Source organism: Rhea pennata, chromosome 2 (assembly GCF_028389875.1).
Source record: "Rhea pennata isolate bPtePen1 chromosome 2, bPtePen1.pri, whole genome shotgun sequence".
NCBI classification, from domain to species: domain Eukaryota; kingdom Metazoa; phylum Chordata; class Aves; order Rheiformes; family Rheidae; genus Rhea; species Rhea pennata.
The window spans coordinates 142,719,478-142,746,944 of record NC_084664.1 but is presented as its reverse complement, the minus strand read 5'-3'; the positions used below and the strand labels follow the sequence as shown (position 1 = coordinate 142,746,944).

The following is a 27,467-nucleotide window of genomic DNA, read 5'->3' as shown; positions in this document are numbered from 1 at the left end:
TCACCACCCTCAACTGTTCCAAATCATCCTGACCTGCAGAGAAAAATGCATTTTTTGCAAGCCAGCCATAAATAAGACCCTGGTTCTCTTTGCAAAATCCCACAAGCACACTCTCTCATCACAACATGCTCTCTCACAGAACAGAGCGTATTTAGAATTTCACTTTCTTACGACGTGCGAAGTAGCCCGTGTGTGCCGTGGAGTCTCTTCTTGTCATCCAATCTTTGTTTTTCATTAAGATCTCTCACACTCCAATCAAGAACAACGCCAGCAAGCCACAGGTGCGCACCACATGAGCAGATGAAAATCTGATTGTGAGCTGTGTAATGACAATCCTGTGTCTGTAATACTCTCGTCCCTAAGAACCCTTTTACATCTGTTATATATTAGAAGGGGGGGAGTTGTAAACTGCAATCTTTAAGATATATAAGCAAGTAAGCAATTGGTATGAAGATAAAGAAAGAAAACTGAGAAAAATAAAGGACACTGCAGTAGCAAAACAAGGGTGAGGATGTATGAAAGGGATCACACAAGCAAAGGTAAAAGTTACAGCAGACCACTGCTTTTAAGGAGCTACTGACTCAACCACCTTTTATGAGGCTTTTTTATTCTGTTTTGGTTTCAAATAGTAAGTCAAATCTTTTGGGGCACAGCATAATCCATATTAATTTGAAATGACTTTAGGCATTTCTATGGGAAAATTTCAGCTCTGACCTATCTCTGTTTTTAATGAAACTTACAGCTTTCATCATGTCATTCAAAAAGGTACTGTCTTCCAGCATCAGCAAGAATGAAATCTGTCCAGGGAAGTGAGCTGAAAGTTGGTCTACACACAAAGGGCAAAGCAATCTGGGGCAACATCACAGAGGCTTTTCACTCGCTTCCAGAAGATACCACAGGAGAATGCTGGCCACCTCATTCACATTACTCACCCAAATTTCAGCATGGAACTTATGGGTCATTTAAGATTACTGACTAACCTTTTTAGCCACGTGACAAACATGTCCATCCAGATTTAGGTCTTCAAATAAATCTAATAATCGCTAACCACCACAAGCCACCTTCCCTTTTATAAATAGTCATAAAGTATTTTTAGATTATCTTCATTGTCAATGTGAAAACTATACTCCTATTGTTAACTCTGTAAGTTGGCCTATAGAAAGGATGAGGTTTTTTTTTTTGTATAAAACAACACTAATAGGACTTGCACAGGTAAGAGGCTCATTTAGCATACAGTAACATTGAAATGGTAAGGAGGCACCTACGCCCACACGGCACATGCAGCCTGACCTGCCCAATGGGTATCATGTTGTTCCCTCTCATTTATGAACATTTCACTAGTGCAATACAATCATTTGGGCTTTATTAGGATGAAGTGAATTTTAGTTGTACTCTTTCCCTCTTTCTAACTGAAATAAACAGTCTTAGAAAACATACATTTCTCTGAAGTTGTAGCACATTTCCATTATCTTACATGTTCTCTGCTAGCAATAAACCACAGTAAGTTCACCATTACTAGCCTATCACTGCATGCTTCTGGCATGAAACCTTTATTTTATTATTTATTTTTCAAATACTCTATTTCAAAAAAAAAAAAAAAAAAAAAAAAAAAAAAAAAAGAAGAAGAAGAAGAAGGAAAGAAAAAACAACCAACAGCCACTTACATGTGATACCATTGCACTTTGAAAAAGAGAACGTAGACAGAAGAACAGAGGAAAACTAGTCAGAAAATACATACTGTTAAATTAGCAAAATAAAACTGGAAGAGGTAACTCTGCTACGAACAGTCATTCCTTTCCAACATTGCCTTTGTATAGCAAGACCCCAGAGAAGCATTTGCTTGCTTTAATCTGAGCAAGGAACTAGATTTAGAATCCAAATTCATTTTAATAGGATTTATTTTTTAAAAAGTATGTTCACATGATGCACACAACTCTAGACCCGACCTTGGCAGTGACGTGCAGAGCCTCCCGCTGGCTCTCTGCACTGTGGTGAGCCTCATTTGGAAAGACTGCACTGACACAGCAGCGTGGCCGCTCAGAAAGTGGCGGCCTCAGAGCAAAGGGGTAAAATTAAGGTTTAGTTGCCTTCAAAACTAACTGGAGTATAGTCTATAGAGACTTGTTTTGTTCACTTTATTTTGATATCAGACTCTACAAAAAAGACATCATAGGAGAAATGGTCCAATACCAGAAAAGAAAACATCAGAGTTTTGGAAAGTATTTAAATTAAGCTCAACATTTTTCTCACTATCTAGCCATGCAATTTTAGGAGAAAAAAAATACAGGTACTGTAAAGACAGGAATGATAGTTGCAAGTTAACTAGAAGTTCTATTTTGTCACAGCAGATGTACTTTTCAAGTATGGTAAAGACTTTTCCATACATGACATAGAAATATCTACTCTGAGTATCATCACAATCCAATCTACCACAGATTCTCAACGCAGTGAGTTTACCAGAAGTTTCCTCTAAATTGCAAACACAACCATTTTGCACACCTAATTTTAACTGTCCCTTAACCTGTTTGCAAATATTGAGCTGTGAAGTGGAGCAGTAAATTGAACTTTACTCTTTTTACAGCCCTGCTAAACAATATTTATACGCCAAATAAAGAGCATCCATGTCATCAAAAATACAAAAGCATAGTTAAAAATTTCACACACAGATGTATTCATAGGCCAAGGAGGGTTTTAGAGGAGTCATGACTGAGAGGTTTTATTGTTATTCCTCTACCCACTTTCAGTGATATTTATATGAAGACAATACCTTGATTGATTCAAGGCGCTTTGGGAGCTAAAAGGAAAGATTTCTTTTTCAATTACAGTTTACAAGGCAAGGTACAGTCATTAAAAATAACTTCTAAAAAATATGTAAATCATAAAATCAAATATTGTTCTGTTCCTTACCTTGACAAAATTCAAAGTTCCCTTTTTTCCGGCAGTCACCTATCACTAAACTCAGTGCTCTCCAAGTGTTTCTTTTGACAGATATCATTCTCCACCAATCGCTCTGCTAATTTCCTCTTTCCTTTTCTGACTGGGACAGATATTATGTTCACCAGCCCAGAGATCAATCTTTTCTATTGACAACAACAAATGGGGAAAAAAAAAAGCACATATCACAGCCAGTTTGAAGTACCACACCCCTTCATTTGCATGACAATAGCAGTCTTTTAAATGAAAAAGGAAGACAGAAATGCTATCATTCTAAATCAATTACACACAATTTCTTAGTTAATATAAGGAAGTACTTTAAAACTATATTAATTCTTGGGCAAAAGCCTGTTTCATAAGGTGTCCATTTAAAGTAGTCAACATACAGAGGGCAATAATGTAAAGGCAGCTTGTAGTCAGTCTACCACAAGAACACCTTATTACTAATTTTGCAAAAATCATTGGTTTTAAATATACTCATATAAAATAAAATATTATATACTTTACCTGGATCAACAGATGCTCTAGAGAATAATTTATTAAACAAACATACTTACTAAAAATAGAGACCTTTTAATTTACAGAGCCTTATATCACTTTGTATTTTTAAGTCACAGAAAAGCAAATAATTTAAATAAAGAGAGATCAAAAAGGTACTGATATATTTACAAATCATCATCCCGCTTTTCAAAAGGCAATTTCTCTCCTACTCCAAAGTCTATTCAAAAGGTTTATCAGGGTTACACAAATCCTTTATAATTAGTATGAGGCTATACTATAGGGTTGTCAAGTTTTCCAAGACATTATTATGCTTTTCAGGAGTTCCTAATTACATCAAGGCAGCAAGTTGTTCAGAGCCAGGCACACGCAGTTACGTTCATGCTTCAATCCGCATCCACTGCTCAGGTATTTCAGGACACAAAGGTAAACATGCATAAGGATCTGGCCGCAGCTGCATGCATCTAACCCAGGATCCAGCCCACGCTGTCTCCCGGACTAGGTCATATTGCAAAAAATGTGTCTATCACCTGAGGGTATTTTCACAAGATCACATTTGTATCTGTGCCAAACACTGTTCCCCGAAAAAGTACTCCTCCTCAAATCCAAACAAACCTTACGTGTTAAGGTTACAGAACAAAGGAGTTTACCATTTCAAAGCCCTTCTGTAGCGTTTACGCTCTTGGACCTTTCTCTGCAGCCCTGACACAAGCCCAAATTCTAGAGATTACAAGGAAAATGAGGGGCATGCAAGGACTGCAGGATTGTACCAAGCGTTCGGCAATTGTTAAACTTTTAATATGACACAATCACCTTTGGCATCTGGAAAATAATCTCCAAAATACAGTTAGGATTCCACAATTTGGGTGCAATAATTACTTTCATAAAATTGTTTTTATTCTTGTTTATGCAACTCTGTAGTTGTCACTATATTCATATATATGCAATAAAAACTACATTTCAGTTGTGCCTTATCATGAATTATGTATGTTTTTCAAATGTTCAAACTTTTGCATAACACCGTACATTTCCACAAATGCATACAATATTTCCTCAATTGTTGTTACTATTTGCTCTGATTTTTATGGCCAAAATCTCATGCCACTACCAATACTGAAACACTTTACTGACCAAGTGGCCCTACTAATTTTACTGAGATCATTTAAATATTAACTTTCTGCTGAGTGACGACAGCAAAATGTGGTTGAAATATGGATTTACAGTGGAACATTAAATTAACATCATATTTTGGATTCAGAATTACATACAGCAGCCATCTGTAAAAACGTATTCATGTTTTGTTAACCTTTACTAATTTGGCCACTAGAAATAATTATGATCAAATATGTTAAATTATGTAACATACAACTATTTAATATTTGTGTCTTCTGAAAGGCATACTCCTTTTCACGGCTGGTAAAAGATTTTTACATCTCTTGCTGTACAAAAACAAGTTATCTGGAGCATCTTGCTTAAAAAAATAAAAAATATATACTCATCTGTTGTCCACTTTGCAATGAAGACATCACTTTAACTTGCTACTCTTCCTTTGTTTCAGCCTCAAGTTCATTTTCTCTATATGCCACATTCTCCAAAGTGATAGATGCATTCTGCTATACCCATTCCATGCTAACCTATTTTTTAAATGCATTTCTGCCTCCTGATTTGTAAACTGTTGTTGTTGTTGTTAGAGTGTACATGCAAAATTGCCTGGAATCTGAACTTCACTGAAAGCAGAATGCCTCGAACAATTTGCAGTCTTACAAGAGTGTTACAGAAAAGGATCAACATGTTGTATTACCATGGAAATTTTGAAAAACATACTTTCCCAAACAAATATTACTTTTTCTCAATGGTATGAAGTAATGAAAACCACATGTGTAAATCTGCGATCCGTGCAGTAGTTCAAGCTGCAGCTAATAGAAAATACAGAAAGTGAACTCTGCCATATAAAGGATTCTTGTTACAGAAATATAATGTGAAAACCAGATGCAGACAGAAAACCTAATCACAGATGGGAATGTAATCACTGGCATACAGAATACTTTTTTGATCAATCTCAACCATATGAGAAATGTATTTATTTTCTAAGGAATGCAATAACTCGAGAGAGTCTTCTATTTGAATTCAGTTAACCTCATATTCACAGTGCTTTTATCTCATATATGGAGAGAAGGAGGATATAACCTGAGCCAAAAGTTTTAAGAAGAAGAGTCATTGGCCCTGGCAAATCATTCTTGTATCAGCTAATCTTCAAAATATTAATAAGATGTAAAGACTACAAATATCAGAATCAGCCTCAAAAGAAATCAACCATTTACTGTACTTTTTAGTTACTGCCAGAAATTCCTTCATCACCTAAGCATTTCTCTAGTTAAATTTTTCCTTTAACTTAATATGTGGTTCTTCAGAAATACAACACTTGCACTGAAGTTCTGCAAATCAAAACTGGAGTCTTATACCAAAGACTCTCCCTACACCTTTATAAAAGCTGAAGAGTCATCAGTTTAACCTTCCTCTGGGCTTCCTTCTAACTACTAGAAATCATAATAAATGCCCTTCGCTCATACGCTTCATAAAGGGCCACAGTACACTGCAGGTATCTATTTACATCAAGTGTCTAAAATGCAGACTGCATTCCATCAAGCAACTACCAAGACCAAGGTAGGACCAAGATAACTCCTGCTGGTTTATTGCTGGTGACATTTCTGCTTGACTTTCAGCAATGCAAATACTACAGTAGCAGCAAACTTCTCACATAAAATATGTAAATTGCTATTCAAATCAGAAAACTGAGCTCAGGATTCAGGTCACTGACATGCTACTGGACCTACACTCTTCCAGAGTCAGCACCTTCAAGGAACCGCAGGCCTACAGTTCAGCAGCCAATTCACGTAACTGCTTAAATAAATTTTACATCTGGTGATTAAACTGGACTCTTCCATGAAAGCACAAAGTTTATATAATCTGGAAAAAAAAATTTGGAAAAAAAAAAAAAAAAAGAAAGAAAGAAAAGGCATTCAGAGATGACACAATCCAGGCTCGTAGGCACTAGCAGTGGTGGTTTATCCCCTGGCACTCCCTGACCCCAGCCACAGCCACTTGCTGCACCCTTCCCACAGAAGTACCCACCTGCCCAGGGCCATCTCTATTCCTTACATAGTGCTGGCTGAACTGTCACAGCTCACAACTGAGTTTATTTAAGCAATCCCAAGCTGGTACTCATTTATCTTACTACATCAGAACAAAAACTGCAGCAGTTTAGTAGCTGTTACACCTATGGGGGGGAACAAAAGCCTTTGACAGGGATGGAGTGCGCAGACTCCCCTTCTCACTTATTCTTAAGTCCTATTAACATCATCTCATTTTAGGTATTGCCAGTAAGAGGAAACAATCTCTAACATACCCTATCCAGCACTCTCAGCAATGGCTCATCACAGGTGTTCATCAGACTAATTCCACTCAAGTTCCTGTAAATGTCTTTCTTTAATTGAATGTCCATATGCTAGGTGAAACTTGAAGCAAACTACCTACTGCACAAATGACTTTTTCCTCCTGTGTTAACACCTACTAAACCAGGTGATGAAAACACTTTGATTCTATCATTGCAACAGAAGTTTGGATTTTTCAAACCATCTTGCCTGTTCTGGCACTTTATTTTTAATTTAATTTCTGGGACACTGCAGCATCTATAGGTAGCGCAGAAGTCAACACTTAAACCTAAATAATACGGATTGGATATACTTGACTTATTTCAAAACAAGCATACTTAAATTAATAACATACTTTGACCATTACATTTTGATTTTTTTCAGATAGCATAACTGTCCTGTGTGCAGAGTGCTAAAAATGGAGTGAAATTTTCCAGCTGTAAAGCAGTTCCATGTGAAACTCTTGTTTCATGTCATGTGTGCATGTGTGTGTGTCTGTGTCTTTTTTTCTCTCATCTAATTTCATCTGTAAGAGACTGTCCCTAGAGGACAAGAGAAGAGAGAACCAATTATATCCAGAGGTTGGTTTCTCCAAAATGAAGGCATCTGTTCCATGCCAACGACTTCCACATGGAAGAAAAACAGAACTTTGAAGGCATCTGTGTTCATGGTTGACAGTCACAGATCTTAGGGTCTACTGTAATTGCCCAGCTGCAAACATGATTTGGTTGCTGCTATTGTCAGCTGATCTCCTCACAGAGAAAAGAAGAGAGCTTAAACCCTTAGAAAACAAACAGATAAAAATCAGATGTTCTCACAGTATAGCGACACCTTTACCCTTTGGAAGGAGGTATTTTTCTTGATGCAATGGGTTTGTTAGAAGTACATTTTATTTTTTTCAATAAACACGAGTTTATTTAATATTTATAAACATGCATTTTACAAAATATTCTGCTTTAAGATTCTACTCTTTAAACAACGTACAAGTTCAAGCACAATGCGCTCATTATTGTTAGTATTTCAGGCCGATATTTTGTAAGAGTGATTCAAAAACCAGTATGATTCACCAGCTGCATAATCCTGCAGCCCACCTTATTTAGGCAAATAGTCTCAGTAAAACCAAGAGAACACCTGAGCAGAAGCTGAGTTTTCACTAGAAATTCATACGGCAGACAAATAACTAGTATGGTATTTATTATTCAAATCACGTCACTTCCAGTGAGTAGACAGTGAAAGACACTTAAAGAAATATTACTGGTAGTTTAAACCTGGCTAACAGCATTAGGTGTAATGCTTGCAGCGAGATACACAGCAATGCTGTGGGCCTTCACCGTTAAAAATCAAGGAAATGGTTAACAAGAAGCTCTGTGAAGTAGTAAGACCCTAACTGATTTTCAAAAGCACAGCACCGAATGCCATTTGGGATCTACGAATACTGATAGTGCAGTTGCAACAAAGACAATCAAAACCCCAGTGGCCTAAGTAGAAAATACATTTACATCCTCTATCCCCCACTCACCAGATAAAAGAGGATCATCGTTCTGAGAAATATTTCATGCACTCAGTGTATTTTTTTTAGTTTTCTTACCTAGGGCTTTTATCAACAACTTGAAAAAAAAACAAGACATCGTATGCTAGGAAAATACCTTTTCATTATTTTTTTAAAGTAGAATTCCTTGTTATTTACCTGGATTCTTATCTGCAATACAAAATATACTCTGTAGTTGTGGTACTCAGCCTTTCCAGCCAATTAATCATGCTAGTGATGGTAGGGGCTCATAGGCAGTTTCCCTTGCCTGGCACATACCTTGAACTATCACGATTGCACAGAGGAGTGAAGCTGCGGGTACGTATTAGCCTGACACTTCCTGACCATTTCCAAATTGCCTCCAGGAAGGACAATAGTTGGGAGCGGGCCTCTGTCACAAGGACAATTAATGCAGCCACCTGCTTCCCGTGAACTCCTCAGGAGCACGCCCTGCCACCGGCAGTGTCACGAAGGTCCCCTCAGTCCTCTTCCCGGAGGAGGAGCTGTGGGAAAACAAAAACAACAGTGGCCAAGAATCTCTAAGAGCAGGGGACATTGAGGCCCGGCCTTAAAAAAATGTTTTCAAGATAATTAACACCAAAACCTCCCATGAGCTTCAGCAGATGAGGATGGGACCAATAAATCTCTTGAGCAGTATTAGAAGGTATGCATTATACATTGATTCACTCTTAAAACTACTGTAGCTTTATTTGCAGTAACTGTACTCTTTTTCAGAAAAAGTCTGGAGCATGCAGCTGGCTCAGAAATTGTTTTATAGCTCCTGGGATATAAAATTTAAGAATCCTGCCCCCCCAGACTCATTGGGAACCTCTGAGAATACCATTACTGAAGGAATAGACTTTTTCTCTCCTTTTATATATAATTCTTCATCAGGTAAGTCCATCATTTACAATTCAAAGAGAATGACTCACTTTCCATTAAGATCTGAGACAGCCTACTTACCCTTACATGGGGTACTGTCATTAGGGCCATATCTGGTCTAGTCTCAGAGCAGTTCCAGCAAAGTATTAAGATCACAGGAATAAGATGGGAGCACAGAAAGCCTGAAGGTCCAGACCCACAGACTACTGTTCAAACAAAAAAGCATTTTCTTCAATAAGAATTGAACACTGTTGAAGACCTGGGCTCCAATACTTTCAGATCAATACTTACAAACTCTACTAGCCCATGCAGCTGCATTTATTTATCATGGTGCACATGAAATGCATGTAACATTCAGAAATTAAGCTACATTATTCGGTTCAGTACAATATTTTCCTTACTTTAATATACGTTGCAGCATGCTTTTCCAGTATTAAGTGGTTTGCCAGCTAACTTTAAAAATAATAAATAGTATAGTCATGAAACAACTTTACTTAATGGTTCCTAGTACTCAGTGACTTCACTCACTAAAACCCTTTCTATAACATTACCCTTAAATACTTTTAGCAATGCTATCATTAAAATAAATTATAAAAAAAATAATCCTGGCACTACCATCCATTGATAGCACACCCCCAGGTGCCATTATCCCCTAAATTTGTTGGCAGCTTTCTCTGGTTTCTGGCACCACTATGCTTTAATGACTTTGGCAACAAACCCCACCTGGATGTCACTGAAAGCACTCCTTTGGAGCACTCTTCCCAAATATGCCTTGCAGTAGTATCATTCTGTCTCCTTTGTTGCATCCTAATCATCTCATTTTCTGGCAATAGCTTCGCTCTCTCTTGTTGTCAGTGCTTGAGCTGGCCTATGGCAGCTCTCTTCTTGAGCTCATCTAACACAAGTGTGATTAAATGCTGGGATAATATTATCAAAGAGGATTTTAGGACAGTATCTTTGCAGCTCAAGTTGGGTGTTTGCTTGCCTCTCAGCTTTAAACTTCATTGTACTTCACCCAAGTAACACGGTATGACGTAACCAATGGGGAAGAAAAGCACAGGTACAAAATCCAAACTAATCTGATGCTTTGTAATGGAGACTGTAAAGCCCTGGGACCACCAAAAGCCACACAGTCATTTGCTCGATATGCCATCCAACTTGCCATGATGGCAGGGAGAACCAGCAGCCATATACTGCTGTTATGGAAGTAAATGAAACAAAAGGCAGAAAAAATGTATTCTGGCAAATAAACACTAGAAAAATATGGGGAAGTTTTAGGAGCTGGGTTGGGGTTTTCTGACTAAACTATCTGAAACATGGCATCGAATCACAACCTAAAGGGGCACCTGTGCGGTCATCATCAGTGAATTTAAAAATGTATTCAATAGGTCACCAAATAAAATGAATCGCACAAGAAAATGACTAGTGGTAATGACTACTACTTATGCAAATTACGTATTAACAAGGCAGTCATATTTAAGCCTCCTAGAGCTACAAAAGTAACTACAGTCTTATACGATTAGCAATGGTCATGCAACCATCTCCCCAGATGCCCAATAAAATTACTGTTTTTTATTCACCACCTCAACATGGCTTTTCATAAACTATGTATTTTTTTATTATTGTGTTATTGCATGCCACTGTTTGCAGATTAATTCCACTCCACTAGGTGGAGTCTTATGTCTTTCCAGACAGCAACCTAATTTCAGAAAGAATCTATTGTCCTCTATGAACTTCGCTGATACTTAACTTTGAGCAGCACACTCTACCCGCCTGGCCTAACGGAGGAAGCAGCAATGAATCAAATGTCTTCTTGAGACAACTGAAGAAATCATGAAATACCACATGAAGAGCAAGTGTCAGCACACTGCAATATGGGATCGTTCACTAATACTATTGGTGGAATACCATTGTATTGCTGTCCTTGTAGCTGTGTTTTAAAAACAGCAGAATTCTTCAGAGAACACAGAGCAAAAAAGTATGTATCACTTGAATTAGTCACCATATATGAATAACAACTATATATACGAAATAGCATATTTCTGAACTTCTCTTAAATTCTTCATATGTGTTCATAATATTTTGAACGTCCAGGACACCCTTTCTCCCAGGCATCCCAAAATATGTTACACAAAATGAAAGCTAGCACGAAAGGATTTCTTTCTACTCACATTTCCATTCACAACCACTGAAGTTAAATATGGCAACTACTGAATGGCGAATAGCAAAACTGCACGCAGAATTTTTGGCAAAGAACAGAGAAAACAGAGCACTCTCGCTAAAGCGTTGAGAAAATTTACATACTCTATACCAAGCCATAATTCTCTTTTAATATTAGACTCCCCAACAACCTCAGTGAAAAGTACCACAAAATCCTACGATCATAGCAAGAAGCACCTTGGTTTAAAAATTCTTTGGGAAGACAGCACTTCTAGTAACATACTACCGATAGAGCATTTGTTCAGTAATACTGGTTAGGAGGAAGGTCCATGTAGGCACTTAGCACTAACACACAGCTCCTCAAAGGTCTCACATCTCCAAATCAGCCAAGGTAGTGCTTCTTTAGCTCCGTTTCTGCTACTGACAGATACTACAAGCTATTTAAGGCTACAGACATTTCGCCCTGATCAGCTACGCTTTTTGTAATATTTACTTCTCATACATATGGCTATAACTATGTATACGTCCCACAGAAGGTGAGGTTTAACAGGGTTAGCTTTGTTGGGGAAGAGAAGATTTGGAGGAAAGGAAACAACCTTCATGTTTAAAAAATTTGATTCTAGTAACTGTCACAGGATGTAAACACTCTTTTGGGGAGGGAGGCTTTTTGTTAAGTTTCAGGAACACACAGAGATTTGGATAAAATCTGTATAAATAATCATCCCTCTGTCATTCAGCATAAATTTATGCACGTGTGCACACAATTACGTTTGGGAATACAAACTATAAAGAAGACATGTCACACACTACTAGACAACCTACCACCAAGTACTGATCTCACATAAAATCCACTCTATATTTAAAATTCAGTTTACTAAATTTTAATTATTTTTGATTTGTAGATCACTTTGAGGAATATACCCCAAGGTCAAAAGCTTACAAATCTAATTGTAAAACCAAACAAAAGCATCACCGAGGCCCTTTACCCTGCCAAAGGAAAGCGTTCGCAACTACTAGATTATAAGTCAACAATCAAAACCCATTCTAATATTAAAACCAGTAAATTCTCGACGTTGCAATAAATATAAAATAAAGAAGTAAACAAAAAGCTCTCATTTTACCCATCATATGTTTACCCATGTTACACACATATGCCTCCAATGGATGTAACAGCGCATGAGCACTTCTTGATTAAGATACTTATTCAAAAAAGTAATAAACAAACCCTCTTTTCATTAGATCTTTTATTTTTTTAATTAAGAAGTAATAATGCTATTTTCTCTGGAGATGCCTCTGATAGAAAATTTATGTTCTACCAATGTAGTACTTTCCAGGTTCATAAAACTCACTTGGATTAGCAGCTCTACAGCAGCGAATATTTTTGTATATATGCATTCACACATAATGTAATAATTTTATTTGACTATGGAAAAAGTTACTGCCCCATTAACTAATGCCAAATGCCCCATTAACTAAAATGCCCTTGATCAGCCTGAACTTAGATTTGCAGGTACAGTAAGAATCAAATAAGCCAAAGAATACTCTGTAATACTCTGAACATTCTTTACTTTGCTTAAGATCTTCAATAGTAAGTAAAGCTATAGCTATTACAATTATGAAGCAGTAACTCACTATCTTAAGAAATAATCATAGTTTTTAATAAAATTATTTTAAATATAAGGGTTAAATCTTTTTTACCAATGTACTGACATTCAGCCACCCAGTGCCATTTTTATAGTCCAAATAGATAGGTCCTAATTGCATAATGCCATTTTATCTGCCTAAGATAAAAGTGCCGATAAACAAAAATGCACATTAGGCAGGAGATTTTTCAGAATAGTTTTTTCTTTTTTTTTTTAAATAACCCACTTGCATTAACAAAAGATTGCAATGGCTTCCAAATTATAGGGTGTTATTTTTAGTGGAAGTAGTTCAATATTCATATTGGAGCAGATGTAGCAGTTTAACAAAACAGCTCTTCAAATCCTGCACAAATTGAAAACAGGAAAACTGATTGCATTTTCTCTTATCACTTTCCTTTTCTGAATTGACACTTTTGGCCTTCTGAAAATTTACACATGGCTTTCATCTCACCAGCACCTGCTGATCAAACAGAAACCTAACATTTTCATGAAAATGGTATAAAGGACTAGTTTTCTTTTTACCATCTTAAAGGGCATCAGCAGTCCACTTGATGGCAACAATTGTTGAGTAGATGGCACACTCAGAATATATTTTATATTTTCATTACACTTTCTTTTAAAAATGAGTTAAATCACTAGTGGTTCTGTCATACTAGCTCTTTGTCTGCTTTAAATTAATTTCAATCTCTATCTCTGCCTAACCCTGATGGGCTCCATTCTGCAGCCAGCTAGATTTTAAAGAATATCTAAAAGACTCTGAAATAATAAGGCACACTGGATGTCCTGTAATCATTGGGTCTTATCTATAAAAGTATTTATACGTAATCATATCAATTAATATATGCAAACATGCATGTACATACAAATATTGCATAGAAACATTTCTTTTTACAATGCACATACCAAGGGAAAAATGTATGTATGTATCATTCTACTATATTCTGTCTGCATTGCATCCTCTGGGCTTTGTCAACAGAGGATGCTGAAGAGGGAGGAACCCAAAGCAGATCTATTTAAAAGTTGTTCTTTGTTTCCTGACGCAACGTACACACTGGGTGAAGGTCTCACAGGTGCTCTGCATCTTGAGCATCGAGGCCGTGGCGGAGACGCTGCTCCTGGCTAGCATGGCGAGCACGCAAGCAGCGCAGCCAGAAGTCCTGGGGCTCTTCTTGCAGAAGTTTAAGATACCAAGCCGTGTATATAAAATATGAAACATAAGTACCTTGTTATCCTGTCTGCTTCTGAGCCTGTAAACTCTGAAGTGCAGCAGCAGGTAACAAGGCCCATCTTCCCTCGTACATAATTCCAGGTGTAATTAAAGATACTCCTGAAACCTGCTATGTGTCAGCTTCTTAACTGATCGAGCCCTAACCCCTCCGAAGCACTCTGCTGCCATCCATTACCATTCTGCTTCAGTGATAAGGTAACCTGAAGGCAGAGATGACATACAGTAATATATGTGCCACTCCAGACAGTTAGGTTGTGAATTTCAGCGTTTCATCATGCTCAGCGAGGCAATCGCAGACCCAAAATGTCAATATGTTCAGTCAATGGAAGTAAAATAATGGGGCTCTATTGTCTTACCCTATCGATCCGCTGCTGTCAACAAGAATGCATGCCCCCCTGGCTTTAAACAAATTTTAATTAGGCTTTTAGTTACCGGATCACATCTATATATCTATCTGAGCAAACACTTGACCAAGGCAAACAGCAATATAAATATTTCAAACTTTTAAATATATTCCTAAGGATAATTGTTTAACGTTGCTTTAAGAAATACTTGCTAGTGAGGCCGTTTGTCAAAGCAGCTTGCGGCCAGCGAGCCCCTTTAACCCGGTGGGAAATGACCCCCCCCCCCAGCACCGCCGTCCCCACGGCCGCCGCGGCGTGCGCGCCCGACAGCCCGCTCCCCGCGCCGCCCGCGCACGCACGAAGCGCGGCCGCGGCCCGCCCCCGCGCACGCTCCTCGCACCCTCCAGCTCCGAAACTCCGGTCGCTAAATGAGCTATTGTTCTCGGGCCGGGCCGGGCCGGGCTGGGCCGGGCAGCGCGGCGTCGTCCCCCGCCCGGCCCGGCCCGGCCCGCGGAGCGGGCGGCAGAGCGGGGCGGGGCGGCGCGGGGCGGGGCGGGGCGGCCTCACCTCAGGGCGCGGCCGCGCCGCGGGCTCCCCCCGCCGCACAACAAAAGGCGGATCGCGGCGCCCGCCGCGCTGACCGCGGCGTGTGAACGCCCCGCCGGCGAGGACGGCGATAACGGCGCTGCGTCTTCACCTCTGCGGGCGCTCAGCGACTCCGGCCCCGCGGGGGGGAAGGGGGTCGCGGGCAGGGGTCGGTCCCGCCCGGCGCCCCCCGGGCCGCGTGTGGCGGTTACCTGGAGGCGGCGGCGCGGCGCGGCCGGGCGTTGCACTCGCCGGGCACGCAGCGCGGCTCACCGAGGCGAAGAGCCTGCCAGGAGGGCGCCGCGGCGGCGGGGCGTGCGCCGCGGCGACGACAGTATCACCACGGCCCACACGGCGGCAGGAGAAGGCGCGGGGGCCGCGGCCGAGCCGCGCGCCGCCGACGGCCCGGCCCGGCCCGGCCCGCCGCCCCGGCCGCAGGTCCCGCACGGAACAGCCCGCCTTCGCCGCGCCTCGCCTCGCCTCGCCTCATCGCGGCGGGCCGCGGCCGGGCGCAGGTACCGCACGTGCCCGCGAGGCCCCGGCCAGCCCCGCGGCTCTGCAGCCGCGCCGCGAAAACCACCCCGCGGGGCCGGGCTTGGCGGGTGGCGGGGAAACACAGTTTAAAATGTTCCTCCCTAGGAATCGGCGTTTATTTTTTAAGGGAAGGAGTTGCTCTTGAAAGGCTGTGGGAGAGCAGCGCGCGGGACAGCGGCTGCGCGCCTCGTCCGCAGAGAGCTGCTTCCACACGCACGGCGCCGGGAGCGCAGCTTTTCCACAAGGAAAGGGAGAAACGGGAATTTGACACATAATACAAAGTGAAAACCAGAACCCGGATGGGGGAAGGGCGTGTATGTGAAAATCGTGTCACTGCAATGAATGTCAGATAAAAAGGGGTCTGTCACAAATCCTCCACTAATCCAATAATGCAAAAACCTCTTGGTATCACTGAGACGTAGCACAAGGTAATTTTTTTTCATTCTTCATAAACCACTCTATATTTAGCGTTATAATTTAGCAGATTTTCCTATCACAAAAGCAATTATTTAGTTTTTCAGTAAAGGTAAAATGATGCTTACACGCCGAATTTATTATGGATTCTTCAGATAGTATTTTTACTCTCAGGATGGGCCACATTTTCCTCAACTTCCTCCAGTTGTCAGCTGTGTGACAATCATATTTAGAGGTAATCAGACAGGTCATATTACAAGAGTTAGTCAACTCACTTGAAACCCAAGCCCTTGCACGTAATGGTATATTCTATACATTTCCAATGGAAAGTGACTGTAATTAATTCAACCCACAAGGTACCAGGTACCACAGAGTTTTCTCTCTGCACGTGTGCTTTCAAAATACTATGTACAAATGAGAGACTGCTCTAATTCTGTTAGGGATTTTCCTTGCAGTCTAATGTGCCATGAACTAATTTAGGATCTATCAAATTCTCATCTTCCGGAGCCACAGTATATGGGTTATATCTACACTGGCCATTCCAACAGGCAGTTCTACTACTAAAGTCACAATTCTCCAAAGAAAAACTAATCTAGGATCCTTGCTAATGTAAACATTTTGCTGCAAAACACTCTGATTTTAAAATAAAGCAACGTGTGATAATAAATACAATCAGAGTGCAAACGTGTAAAGAAGTGGCATTGCATAAGCACAGCTGTCTCAAAGTCCAAGCTGCAGGCTAGAAATCTTAATTTCAGCTGACTCCCTCTTAATAATGGGTTACCTTCCTATAAAGCATAGAGTCCATCTGCCCCAGGCAGATAAGTTTTGAAGCATTAAAATAGATACAAATCTAACATTTTCTCTCTGGCATTGAATATGTGAATTCTAGTGTGCTATAATGTGAGAATTCCAACATATGACCATTATGGAATAATACCTCATAGCTCAGCTTGTCATTACTTCACTTGTAATTCTTATGTTAATTATGTTCATAATTACTATAAACAGATGTGGTATGAATTCATGTGACCTTTTACTGCAGAATGCATCTCTCACTCTTTTCACTTTCTTTTAGCAATATGATATTAAGCCAGAACAAGGTAATCCTGACACACTCTGCATGTATGTGTGTACATACTGAAAATGAAACCATTTCTATCTCCTATATTTCAGTTGGAAGACCACCTATATGCCAGTACACTGACAGGAAAATGGGAAGTCTATCCTGAAAGACACCCTTAAAAGACTGTGCTTAAAGTGAGTATTTTGGCTAAACCTAGCTAAAACCACGCTGAAGCCTGGGACACAAATGGAGTACTGTATTTTTATTCAGCACCTTTGTTAATGTAGCAGTATCCTGCTTCACAGCTATAAGTGCATGACAGCCATACAGCAATTTATTTTACTCACAGCCCAACCATCACCGTCTGTACGCAAAACACACTTACAATAAAATCACTATGGATTTCATTAAGAGAAAGCCTACTTGAATTTCATTTCTTTGGACCTAATCTATAATTAGTGTGGACAGACAGGTGCAAACCCTTCTCCTCTACAGATGGCTACTGGAAATGGTGCAAAATAGCTCCTTCTGTTTAAACAACACACAGATAACCTGCTCTGCTCTTATCACTTACAATTACCTCCATTATACTGAACTAATGTTTACTTTAATAAAATGTCCACTGTTCTCTAAACATTATTTGGAAACTTTCATATCAATGGCAGAAAAAAATGAAGATGGAAGTCAGTGTCTTTCAGATGAAGTATTTTAAATTTTTAAAAAAATGTCCTTTTAAAGGGCAGGGTGTTTTAACTTTGATTTTTACATCTGTTTTTTTTTTTTTTTTCTTATTTCACAAAACCACACTGTATACTTTTTCCTGATGTATTTATGCCACCATATATTAAGCTAACCAACTTCAGAGTAAACAAGAGCAGGACAACTGTGATTTTAGAGCAAGTCTTCAAAAAGTAACATCTATATAGAAAAGCAAGAGCTTTTACATTAAAAGTTCAGTTTTTAAACCACCTCTTTCGGAGCTTTCATGTAAAGCAAGATGAAGAAAATGAAATCTGGAAGCCAATGTTTTAAGAATTTATACTCTCACTGCTTCTGCTAAATTCAATGTTTGTTTAAACTTTTATAAATCTTTTAGATTGCTATTAAAGGCTGTATGAAAAAGAGCAGGCCCCTGCTAACTGAATGGATTTTTTTTTAATTTACTCAGATTTAAAATAATTTATTTTTACAGCTCTTTAACTAAACCATGAGAAATAACCTCTGCACAAGAGCAAGTTCACGTTTTATTTCAGCTGATAAGGCTTCTTGATCTCTGCATGACAACTTAAGTTTCTACAGAACAAAGAACAAGGTCTTTTTTTTCTCCCTCCAATTTAAAAAAAAATATGAAGGTCCTGCAATAGCAACATACTAATATCCTTATTCAATTAGCTGAAGATTTAACAGTAATGGACTGTGGCAAGTGGATTTCAAAGATGAAAATGACAATTGCAACCCCTTTCTCCCACCACCCCCAATGCAAACAGTGCAGATACTTATTTCTTCCAAAGTGTCTGGCAATGAAGAGTTCGTAGTCTGCACATTACCTCAATGAAGTGGGCTTTGCATTCAATGCCTGTCGTCTGAAGTTCATTTCAGAGAAGTGAGAAACAGGATTTGACAGAGAAGAATGTCCTGAACTGTCTAGCCACTGACCAGCACTCCAGGTGGAGCTATTTTTCTCCCCTTTATTCTGTACACAATACTTCCAGCCTAAAACTCCATGTGCACATATGTATGCATAGTGTTAAGTATATACAGTTGAGACACTGTGTGGTGTTTTACTGGTCCATTATTTAGGCAAAAAATGAGTTAACATTAAGGTGATCAAAATAGTAGAAGGCAGTGTTTTACTTAAAAAGATTTTGGAAACTATTTAAAAGCTCAAAGCCTTTGAAGAAAAACAACTTGTGCAGCAGTTGCCAGGAAGCAGTGACCTAACGCTGCTGTCTGCATTCCATCACAAACAGATTGTTTCTTCTCGGTTAGGACATTTGTACTGCTAGAAACCAGCCCTAGAGATGCTTGCACACATTAAGGCTGAAATTTGCATAAAATCCTGCTATTTTATATACTCCTCAATATCCTGGCAAGCTGAAACTAGCTAACAGATTTAAAGATTTCTTTTGTTGTTGTTATCATTTGCACTATTGCATGGTTGAATTTCCTATGACAGAAAAGAAAAATGATGCAATATAACTATTACAGAGGAATAATAGTTATACTGCATGCTCAGATATAATAAAACTGATCTTAGGAAACTTCTCAATAATCAAATAAAATTTGGAAAAAAACCTTTATAGCAAGCCTGCAGTGTATCTTGCAACTCCTGAAGCCTCTACCAACAATTTTCATAGACCGTACAATAATGAATAAGCCATATTCATATCTTTTTCCTGGTATTTTTCTATTGATGGGGAGCCACAGAAACACCTAGTGCTAGAACCAAAACATAAGCAAGATAGACCAACTTTCTTAACATTCAGACAACCTGAAGGAAATTCCCTGATCACACTGGATTTCCGAAGGAAATCAGCCCAGAATAAACTGAATGAGGTTTTCAGACTTCCCCTGAAAAGGTCAAGCATCAGCTTTAACAACTATTAGAAACCAGTTTCAATCCTCTGGGTTATCCAGATTCACTAAAACTATTAGCAGAAAAGCTGAACAGAAAACCTGGACAATAGAATTCAAATCTAAAAATACGCTTTCATCCCTTGCTGCAAACTACATTTAAGAAAGTTGATTATTTAAACTTGCCATTGCATCTGTCAGGATGCAGAAATGGAGAAGGAAATGTAAGGCTAGAAGGGTATAATTAAATAAATTATATTCACCCTTAGCCCTAACATATTGTGTTTACAAATACAATAATTATGTTTCTAGCTACATGTCAAAAAAAAATATTTTTTAAGTCCTTCAAAACGCATGCAAGCATTACTGTAAGTAGGAAATAAGTCAAAACAGATTAGTAGACCAAAAACAGGGAGGAAAAGAAATCCTGCTTTGGTCAGCAACTCAGACCACCATCAGGGGATAAATCAATTTGCAGCAGCTGTGGACAGCCATTTAAGTCTGGACCTGAACAGATTAATTAGGGGAAGCGATGTTAAAAGTTAAAGGGGTCAAAGTTACATTAAGCACACGAATATTTGCTGGAGGAAGCCCTTGGCTGTACATACCAAGGCTCAAGACCCCCTTCAGTTAGGCAGGGGTATGCCTACAGCCTCACGCCTGGCGCTCGCCGTGCACGCCGCGGTAGTTCACACGGGCTGCAGAGGCTGGAAGTCTCCAGCGCTATTTGCCCACTCTCTCATTCGCCCTGCCAGTCACTAAGGGTGATTTTGCGCCCTATTTTGGCTTTAAAGGAGAGTGTGCAACTGCGCCCTACGCATCTACAGATGCCAGGGCTTCCAGTGCTGCTGCCGCCTGCAGTGGAAACCCGCCCGGCTCCGGGGGCAGATCTGCTGCCGCGGGGGCGATTCGCGGGCAGAGGCTGCACCTTCAGGTCGGCGCTGCCGGAGGGTTTCAAGAGCCAGGTCCTCGAAAGGCCACACTTCAGGGAGAGGCAGGGGCCGGAGGGGTGCGAGGCGTCGCTGCCGAGCCCGAGCCCGAGCGCTCCCGGCGGCGGCGGGGCGGCCGCCGTCCCGGGGCCGCCGTCCCGGGGCGCCGCCGCCTCGCTCCGCCGCGCAGCAGCCTTTCCTCGGGGGCACGAGGACGGCCGAACCTCTCCCACCTTCTCCCTCCCTCCTCTAAGCTTCCCAGCGAGTTTAAGGAAGTAACGTTTTACCTCCTCTTTGGGTGCAAGAGCGATTTTAGCGCTGCGTCCGATGAGTTACTTTCAGTTTCTCTCTAACCATTTAGGACAGCAGAGTGCAGTGACAACACAGGTATCTCTGTGTAAATCAGCATGTAAAGCGCTCGCGGGTCCCACAGTAAAGGTCGCAAGCCCTTTCCTACTAAGCGCAATTTAACCAAATCTCCTAACTTTGCCACTAACAAAAGGATCTGAACCCGCCAAAAGCGTGAGGCTCGTCCCAATGGCCGGGAGCGTAGGTTTGTATGCTCTGAATCTCCTTTACGGATGGCACATGACGAGTTTGTAGAATCAAACCGTTCACCTCAGTTCTACGAGCTGACACAATTGCATTGTACTGCAGTCTTGGAAATGCGGTCCCCAGTGTTCTCCTAGCGCTTTAGGAAGTGGGGTATTTGCAAGATCGCAAAAAAGATTGAAAATGATGTGCACAGCCTGAAATATTTCTTGCAAAATAGCCTGAAGTGATGTTGCCAATGCTATATAATCCGATGATTGTAATGAAACAAAAATCCCACCAGAAATATTTCAGGCACTCCAGTTCACATTGGCTAGCTCTGTGATCTAGCGAGCGAGAAGGGAGGAAAAAAAAAAAGAAAAAGAAAAGCAAGTCCTAAACCGATAGAAACACTAAGCTACGGAAGATAAGAATATATGCCTCGATGGTTATTTTTTGAAAACGAGATAGCTTGGTTTCCGGGCTTTTGACAAATTCAGGGTGCAAGCTTGCGAGCTGGAAACACCGGTCGTAAGAGTTGCATGCAATGCTAACCTTGCCCGGTTACAGCAGCAGCCTCGGTCCGACTGGGTTAGTTATAGCCACGAGAGCCGCTTTAAGCCAGAACAAATCCTACAAGGAAGGAAAAACAGACAAGGGGATCGCGGCTGCCTCCCCCCCGGCGCCCCGCGCCGCCCGGTACTCACGCTGCAGAGGGCCGGAGAGTCCCACCATCCGCCACGGGCTGCGAGCTGCAAATAAAAGTTCCCGTGCGCCTCGGGGGAGAGCCGGCAGCCCAGGCTGCTGCAGGGGAGAGGGGGTGGGAAAGGGGCGAGCGAGGCGGCGCGCCTTCCCTTCCCACTCCAGATGATCCACGTCCACAAAAGTCAAAACGAGCTGAGGAGAAACTCCAGCTGCTCTTTTTTCCCTCTCTCTCTCTCTCTCTTGCTCGCTCGCCTTTTTTTTTTTTTTTTTTTTTTTTTTTTTTTTTTTTAAAGGAGGATCAGCTCGAGAGAGAAAGACTGCTGCTGCTTCCAGCGGGGAAGGACGCCAACCAAAAATAAAGCAAAGTCTCCTCCACGCCGAGATAACGAGCGCCGCGCTGCTTGCTCCTCCGCGCCGGTGCCGGCGGTGCGGCGCGGCGCGGTGCGGAGCGGTGCGGTGCGGAGCGGAGCGCAGGGCCGGCGAGCGCGGGTGCCCGCGGGCAGGCGACGCCCGGGCGCGCAGCCCGTGCCGGGGGGGAGCGAGCCCGCGCCGCCGCCGCCGCCGCCGCCCGCTAGCAGGCCCCGCGCCGCCGAGTGCCGGCAGCCGGCGCGGCCCGCTGCCCAGGTGCGGCGGGGGAGGGCCCGGGGCGGGGGGCGGCGATGGAGGTGGGAGACATCTGCGGCGCGCGGGGGCGCGCGGGGGTCAAGTGCGCCGCGACAAAAGGCGGGCGCGGGCCTGGCCGTGCCGTGCCGTGCCGTGCCGTGCCGGGGCGAGGCGGGCGGGCGGCTCTAAGGGTCCAGACTGCCCTGCAGTAACCCAAGACAAGCACTTTCTCCAGCCATCTGGAGAGCTCCTGGCTCCTCTGCCTGTGTCTCATCACTGCGCGAGGAGACAGCAGCGCTGGAAATCAAGCCACTCTCAGATCTACGCTCTAATCCCCTTCTGTTAGCTGATTTCCAGTCAGACTGTTTGCTTTCGCATTAGATAATAGCCTTAGAGAAAACAATTATCATTTTCCTTTTCCCTTTGTTTTTCACTCTTTATAAAAGTACAGTATCGAGGAAGGCCTCCCTCTCCCTTTTTTAAGAAATTTGTAGTCTTTCATGGCTTGCAGAACCCAGATGCAATTTCACATTTCTCTGGAAGGGGATTCTGGGTTCTTCTGAAAGCAGAAACATGATCACAACAGCAGCGAAAACTAATTACTATAAGCTACAATTAATAGAAGCATGCTAACGTTTGACTTCGAGTCGGTTACATAATCATTTCAGTAGGCATCCGTGTATTTTCTGATTCATCAGTTGCTCCCTTCTACATTTCCTGGAGGATTTTACTGTCAGTGATACAACCTATAGCAAACTGGTACTTCTGCTATCATGATGACACTACATAAAGAAGGCAGCTCTATGGAAAAAAAAGTATATTTTTTTCATATTCTGAGTTAAAAAGCGGAGGATTTGTTAGGTTGCAGATATTTTGCAATAAGCTTCATTAGAGCTGTCAGGACTGCCTGGAAGTTTAGCTTATTTTTTTCCAAATGTCAAAGGTTAATAAAAGAGTTAGCATATAATGAGAGTTACAATCGACCTGCATTATTTTTTCCCAAACACACATGTATGTGCACACACACACATTTGAGGCCTGATCTTGCAAATACACAAATGTCTAATTTTAAGCACATTAACAGTCCTGTTGAATGCAGTGGAGCTTTTCCTATGCTTACAACAAACACATACATGTTCCATAATGGGCACTTAAGAGCAATATTTATCTGCTTCTGTAAATAGATTTGAAAATTTGGTTAATTTTGAAAATATATTTAAAATATGTTTTATGATCTACAGATATTTAGGGATACGGAACTTTAATGAACAGATTGCCCTATAGGAGTATGGGGTCAAATTTACCTTGAGGTAAACTGAGCTCAACAGAGCATAAATCAGGAGATCTTTGGGTTCACTGTGATTTCAATTTCCAACAATGTTGAGAGGCTACAAGTCTGGCATCATTTTTCAGTTTAAAAGCTATCCATTTTACGGAGCGCTATTTCAAGGCCAAAATTATTGCAGAATCTTTGAAAATATTTTAAAAATATTTTAAAGCAATCTAAAAATAGCGAATTTTGCCAGACCTCTTTTGTCTGCTGCAGATCTGCACACTTCAGTTGATCCTCAAATCTTCATAGTGTGATACTTGTGTCCCAGTTTTTGTATATGTAAACTGAAAAATAAATGAGATTTGCCAGTGGTTTTGCTGAAGTGTCAGGGACTGAACACCCAAATCTGATTCCCAGTGTGCTGCTTAAAAAAGCAGAAAAGACAACACTTCCCCTCTGACATATACCTCTAAAGGTCTAAAGAAGCTATTGACTTTCTAAGTATTATCTTCCAAAATAGGGAAGGAACATCATTTTAGATTCAGAAACTCTGGGAAGTCCAATCTAAACAACTAGCAATTAAATATCCACCTGCAAATTGGTTAACGTTTACGGACTTCTGTCTTTTTGCGTAATGAGAATAGAGCAGAAATCACCCTTTAAAACACCAGCCCTGACTCTTCTCGCACGGTATTCCCCAGTTTTCCTAGTAAGGACAAAGCTTACTCAGATAACAAAGTCTAGTAAACAGCGGTAAATGCTGGCTACTTCATGGTAACTACACTTTTCCCAGATGTGCTGGGAGAATAAATTGACACGATCCTAATAATAAAAGATTGTAACCATCAAGTATTATCATTACACTGCACTGCTGATGACTGAACACTGGCCTGTTGCAAACTACTCTTATCCCTTCCTTTTTCTTCTTCGTATTTATTTCCTGAATAATGTAGATATGTTTTAGTGAAAATGGAAAAATAAATGTTTTCTTTGAAAGATGAATTCATATTCCAGGAAGAAAAAAAAAATGCAGCCTCACAGTAGACCTCACAAATACTTGGTAACTTTACACTCTACAGATTTTTTCTGCAGACTGTAGATGCCATGTCTGATTTGACATATGAAGGATTTACACTGTGTATCACTGTGTGACATTGTGTGAGAGAAAGGCTGGTAAAAGTATAGTTGCACATGGAAGTCAGAAATATCCTGTTAGGCTGTCCAAATCTGACTATATTTTGATGGTACATAGACTGATCAAATGTTCAGAGATGAAACATGGCTTACTTTTTACTGTGAATAATTATATTATGGGCAGTCATCTGCACTGAAATTCTTGGAAGAGAACTTACATATCAACTCACCTCATCGCTGTTTAAAAATAGAGACAAGTATGTCCCTCCTAATTGTCACTGCCTTGCAACTCTGAGTGTTAAACATCATCACATGTCCTCATCCAGAATCGAGACAATCTACTCAAATGCTTTTCTGCTCAAACTGCACGCGCTCTAAGTTTGTACTTGTTTTTCAGCAATGTCTGTCTACTGAAGTGCCTTCCACTGCCGCAAGGCTCCGTTTCTTCCTCCACGAAGCACATGGGAAATCTTAGGTATTCATTTCGACTGGACCTGGGTTGGGCCTTACATATGTACCCGGCTCCTCCGCTGACAAGCGCGCTTTCGTTGAGTGGCACGGTACACGCTGGTGTAAAACTAAATGGTCAGGTAGAAGGTTAAACTGGATCCCTGATAGCTTTAACTTACAAACCTTTCCCTTAACCACGTTTTTCCAATTTTCCCTCTGATTTGCAAGTATATTTTAGCTGTTAGCGTAGGCCACGCTTCGTTTGCGTTCGTCCCGTTTGCGCACCGTCTGTAGGTCGCACGCTCCGGGGGATTTCGGAGGGAAGGAGACGGCTGCGTTACTCGCGCTGGCGTTATATACACTTTCTTTGAAAAATCCTTCGCAGTGTAGCTAGAGCGCGGGCTAAATCCGGCCTTGAGCCCTGCCCGGAGGAGAAGCGAAGGGGCCGGTCGGTGCCGCGCTGCCCCGGCGCTGCTCGCCGCCCCGGGCTCCGCGAGCGGGCGCAGGCGGCCCCGGGGCGAGCTGCTGGGCAGCTCCCCGCGCGGGGCGACGTGCTTGATAACCGTGGCAGAGAAGACGCAGCAGCCGTATAGATCCCCGCTCTTTAGTATGCAAAGCGTGTCCACTAGGTGATGTACATGCTGCAAGAGCTGACACGTTACCTGCCTGTCTCCCTGTTCTCACCGTTGTCCACCCTTTGCTTTGGAAGTGAAAAGAAACGTGTTAAGTTCCTGCCAAATTAAAAGCAAGAGGCTATCTACTTTCAGGAGTTTACAAGCTCCGCCGATGTACATTTTGCCATCTTGTCTAACACGACAGATTTCAACCCCAGTTGATATATATTTATTTGGGGAGTTCCTTAATTTATTTATACGCTAAGGACATTTTTTGCATTCTTGTTAGCCTTTCGGCGTTGTCGGTACTCTTAAAAACCGTTTAATGTTGCAGCATTTGAAAGCACTCTGCAGAAGTACTTTTTCACTGTGACAAGAAAAGGGGAGGTGGGATATTTTGGGAAAAGTTCACATAACAAAATTTAGATATCGACCGTCATCTCTGTGCATGCCAGCTCTGTCACAAAGTTCATTTGTTTTCAGTGAAATGTGACTTCTTACTAAAAACAAATCTTTTCAAGAGAAAAGATCCTATCGGCTAAATAAAACAACACCAAGAAAAAATAGGGAGAAGAAAAGGTTTAAAAAACTTTTCTATTCCCAGAAGCAAAAAGTTTATCTTGTCTTAATCTGTTGTGGGTGTTCTATTTATACAAATGCATATTTATTAAATATTTATTAAATCAATATTTAATATTGTATGTATTTTAATATAGAAAATACTTAGTTTTAGCGCGGGGATTTTTTTCTGCGTTGAACTCAAAAGTGCAGATTGCGCTGGAATAGCACAGACGTAGAGCATCTCCCCCAGCGAACGTGGAAGCACCGAAGTGGAAAGGATAAATTTCCTTTCCATCAGTGTCAAAGAGCAGGAAACACTTTGCCGCTGAGGTTCCTGGAAGCACTAAGTGCTGTATTAACTGCCCCGCAACGCGCGCACGCACTCGCGCGCAGGATGCTTCCCCCGGCACGGGGAAACCGTTGCCGCGACGCCCCCGCGCGCGGTTCCTTCGTTCCCGCCTGCTGCAATAAGCAATAGTGGTCTGTTATCAGGCAGCAATAAAATAAGCAGCCTCGAAGCTGTTTACCTAAACGCGCCTCCCAGTCCCTCCGAAGCCGAGCGGCGGGCGGCGGGCGCTGGCCCGGGGGCGACGGGGCAGCCTCCCCCCGCCGCCGCGGCCTCTCGCTCGCCCGCGTCCCGCCAGGGAACCCCACTGCGGTTCAGCTCCGGCAAAGCAGCGGGCTGCAGAGTGTCCCGCGTCTCCCTCGGGCCCGCGCCGTCCCGCGGAGCTACGTCTCCTAGGAAGGGCAGCGACATCGCCTGTGTGGAAGGGTGACGGCACAGCTCTCCTGTCTTTTGCACCGACACGCTGACAGTACGTTATTCCGCTTACACACGAGCTTAAA

The 27,467-nt window shown here is 41.7% G+C and overlaps 1 protein-coding gene across 3 annotated transcripts in view; it reads right to left on the bottom strand.

Annotated features, from left to right (window-relative positions):
- The window catches only part of RUNX1T1 (RUNX1 partner transcriptional co-repressor 1), a 114,899-nt gene extending 92,464 nt beyond the window's left edge, over window positions 1-22,435 (bottom strand). Inside the window, exons 1-2 of one of the 3 annotated variants that reach the window (XM_062570523.1) lie at window positions 21,989-22,011; window positions 8,671-8,894 (exon numbers count right to left, since the gene is read on the bottom strand). Coding sequence is in view for 2 of the 3 variants with exons in the window: in XM_062570521.1 (XP_062426505.1) it covers window positions 2,908-2,995 (88 nt within the window). In the remaining variant the exon portion in view is untranslated. Of the gene's footprint in view, window positions 1-2,907; window positions 3,217-8,670; window positions 8,895-21,988 lie in introns of those variants that run through there. The other 2 variants (XM_062570522.1, XM_062570521.1) reach the window with 2 other exon arrangements.
- Window positions 22,436-27,467: the final 5,032 nt, after the last annotated feature.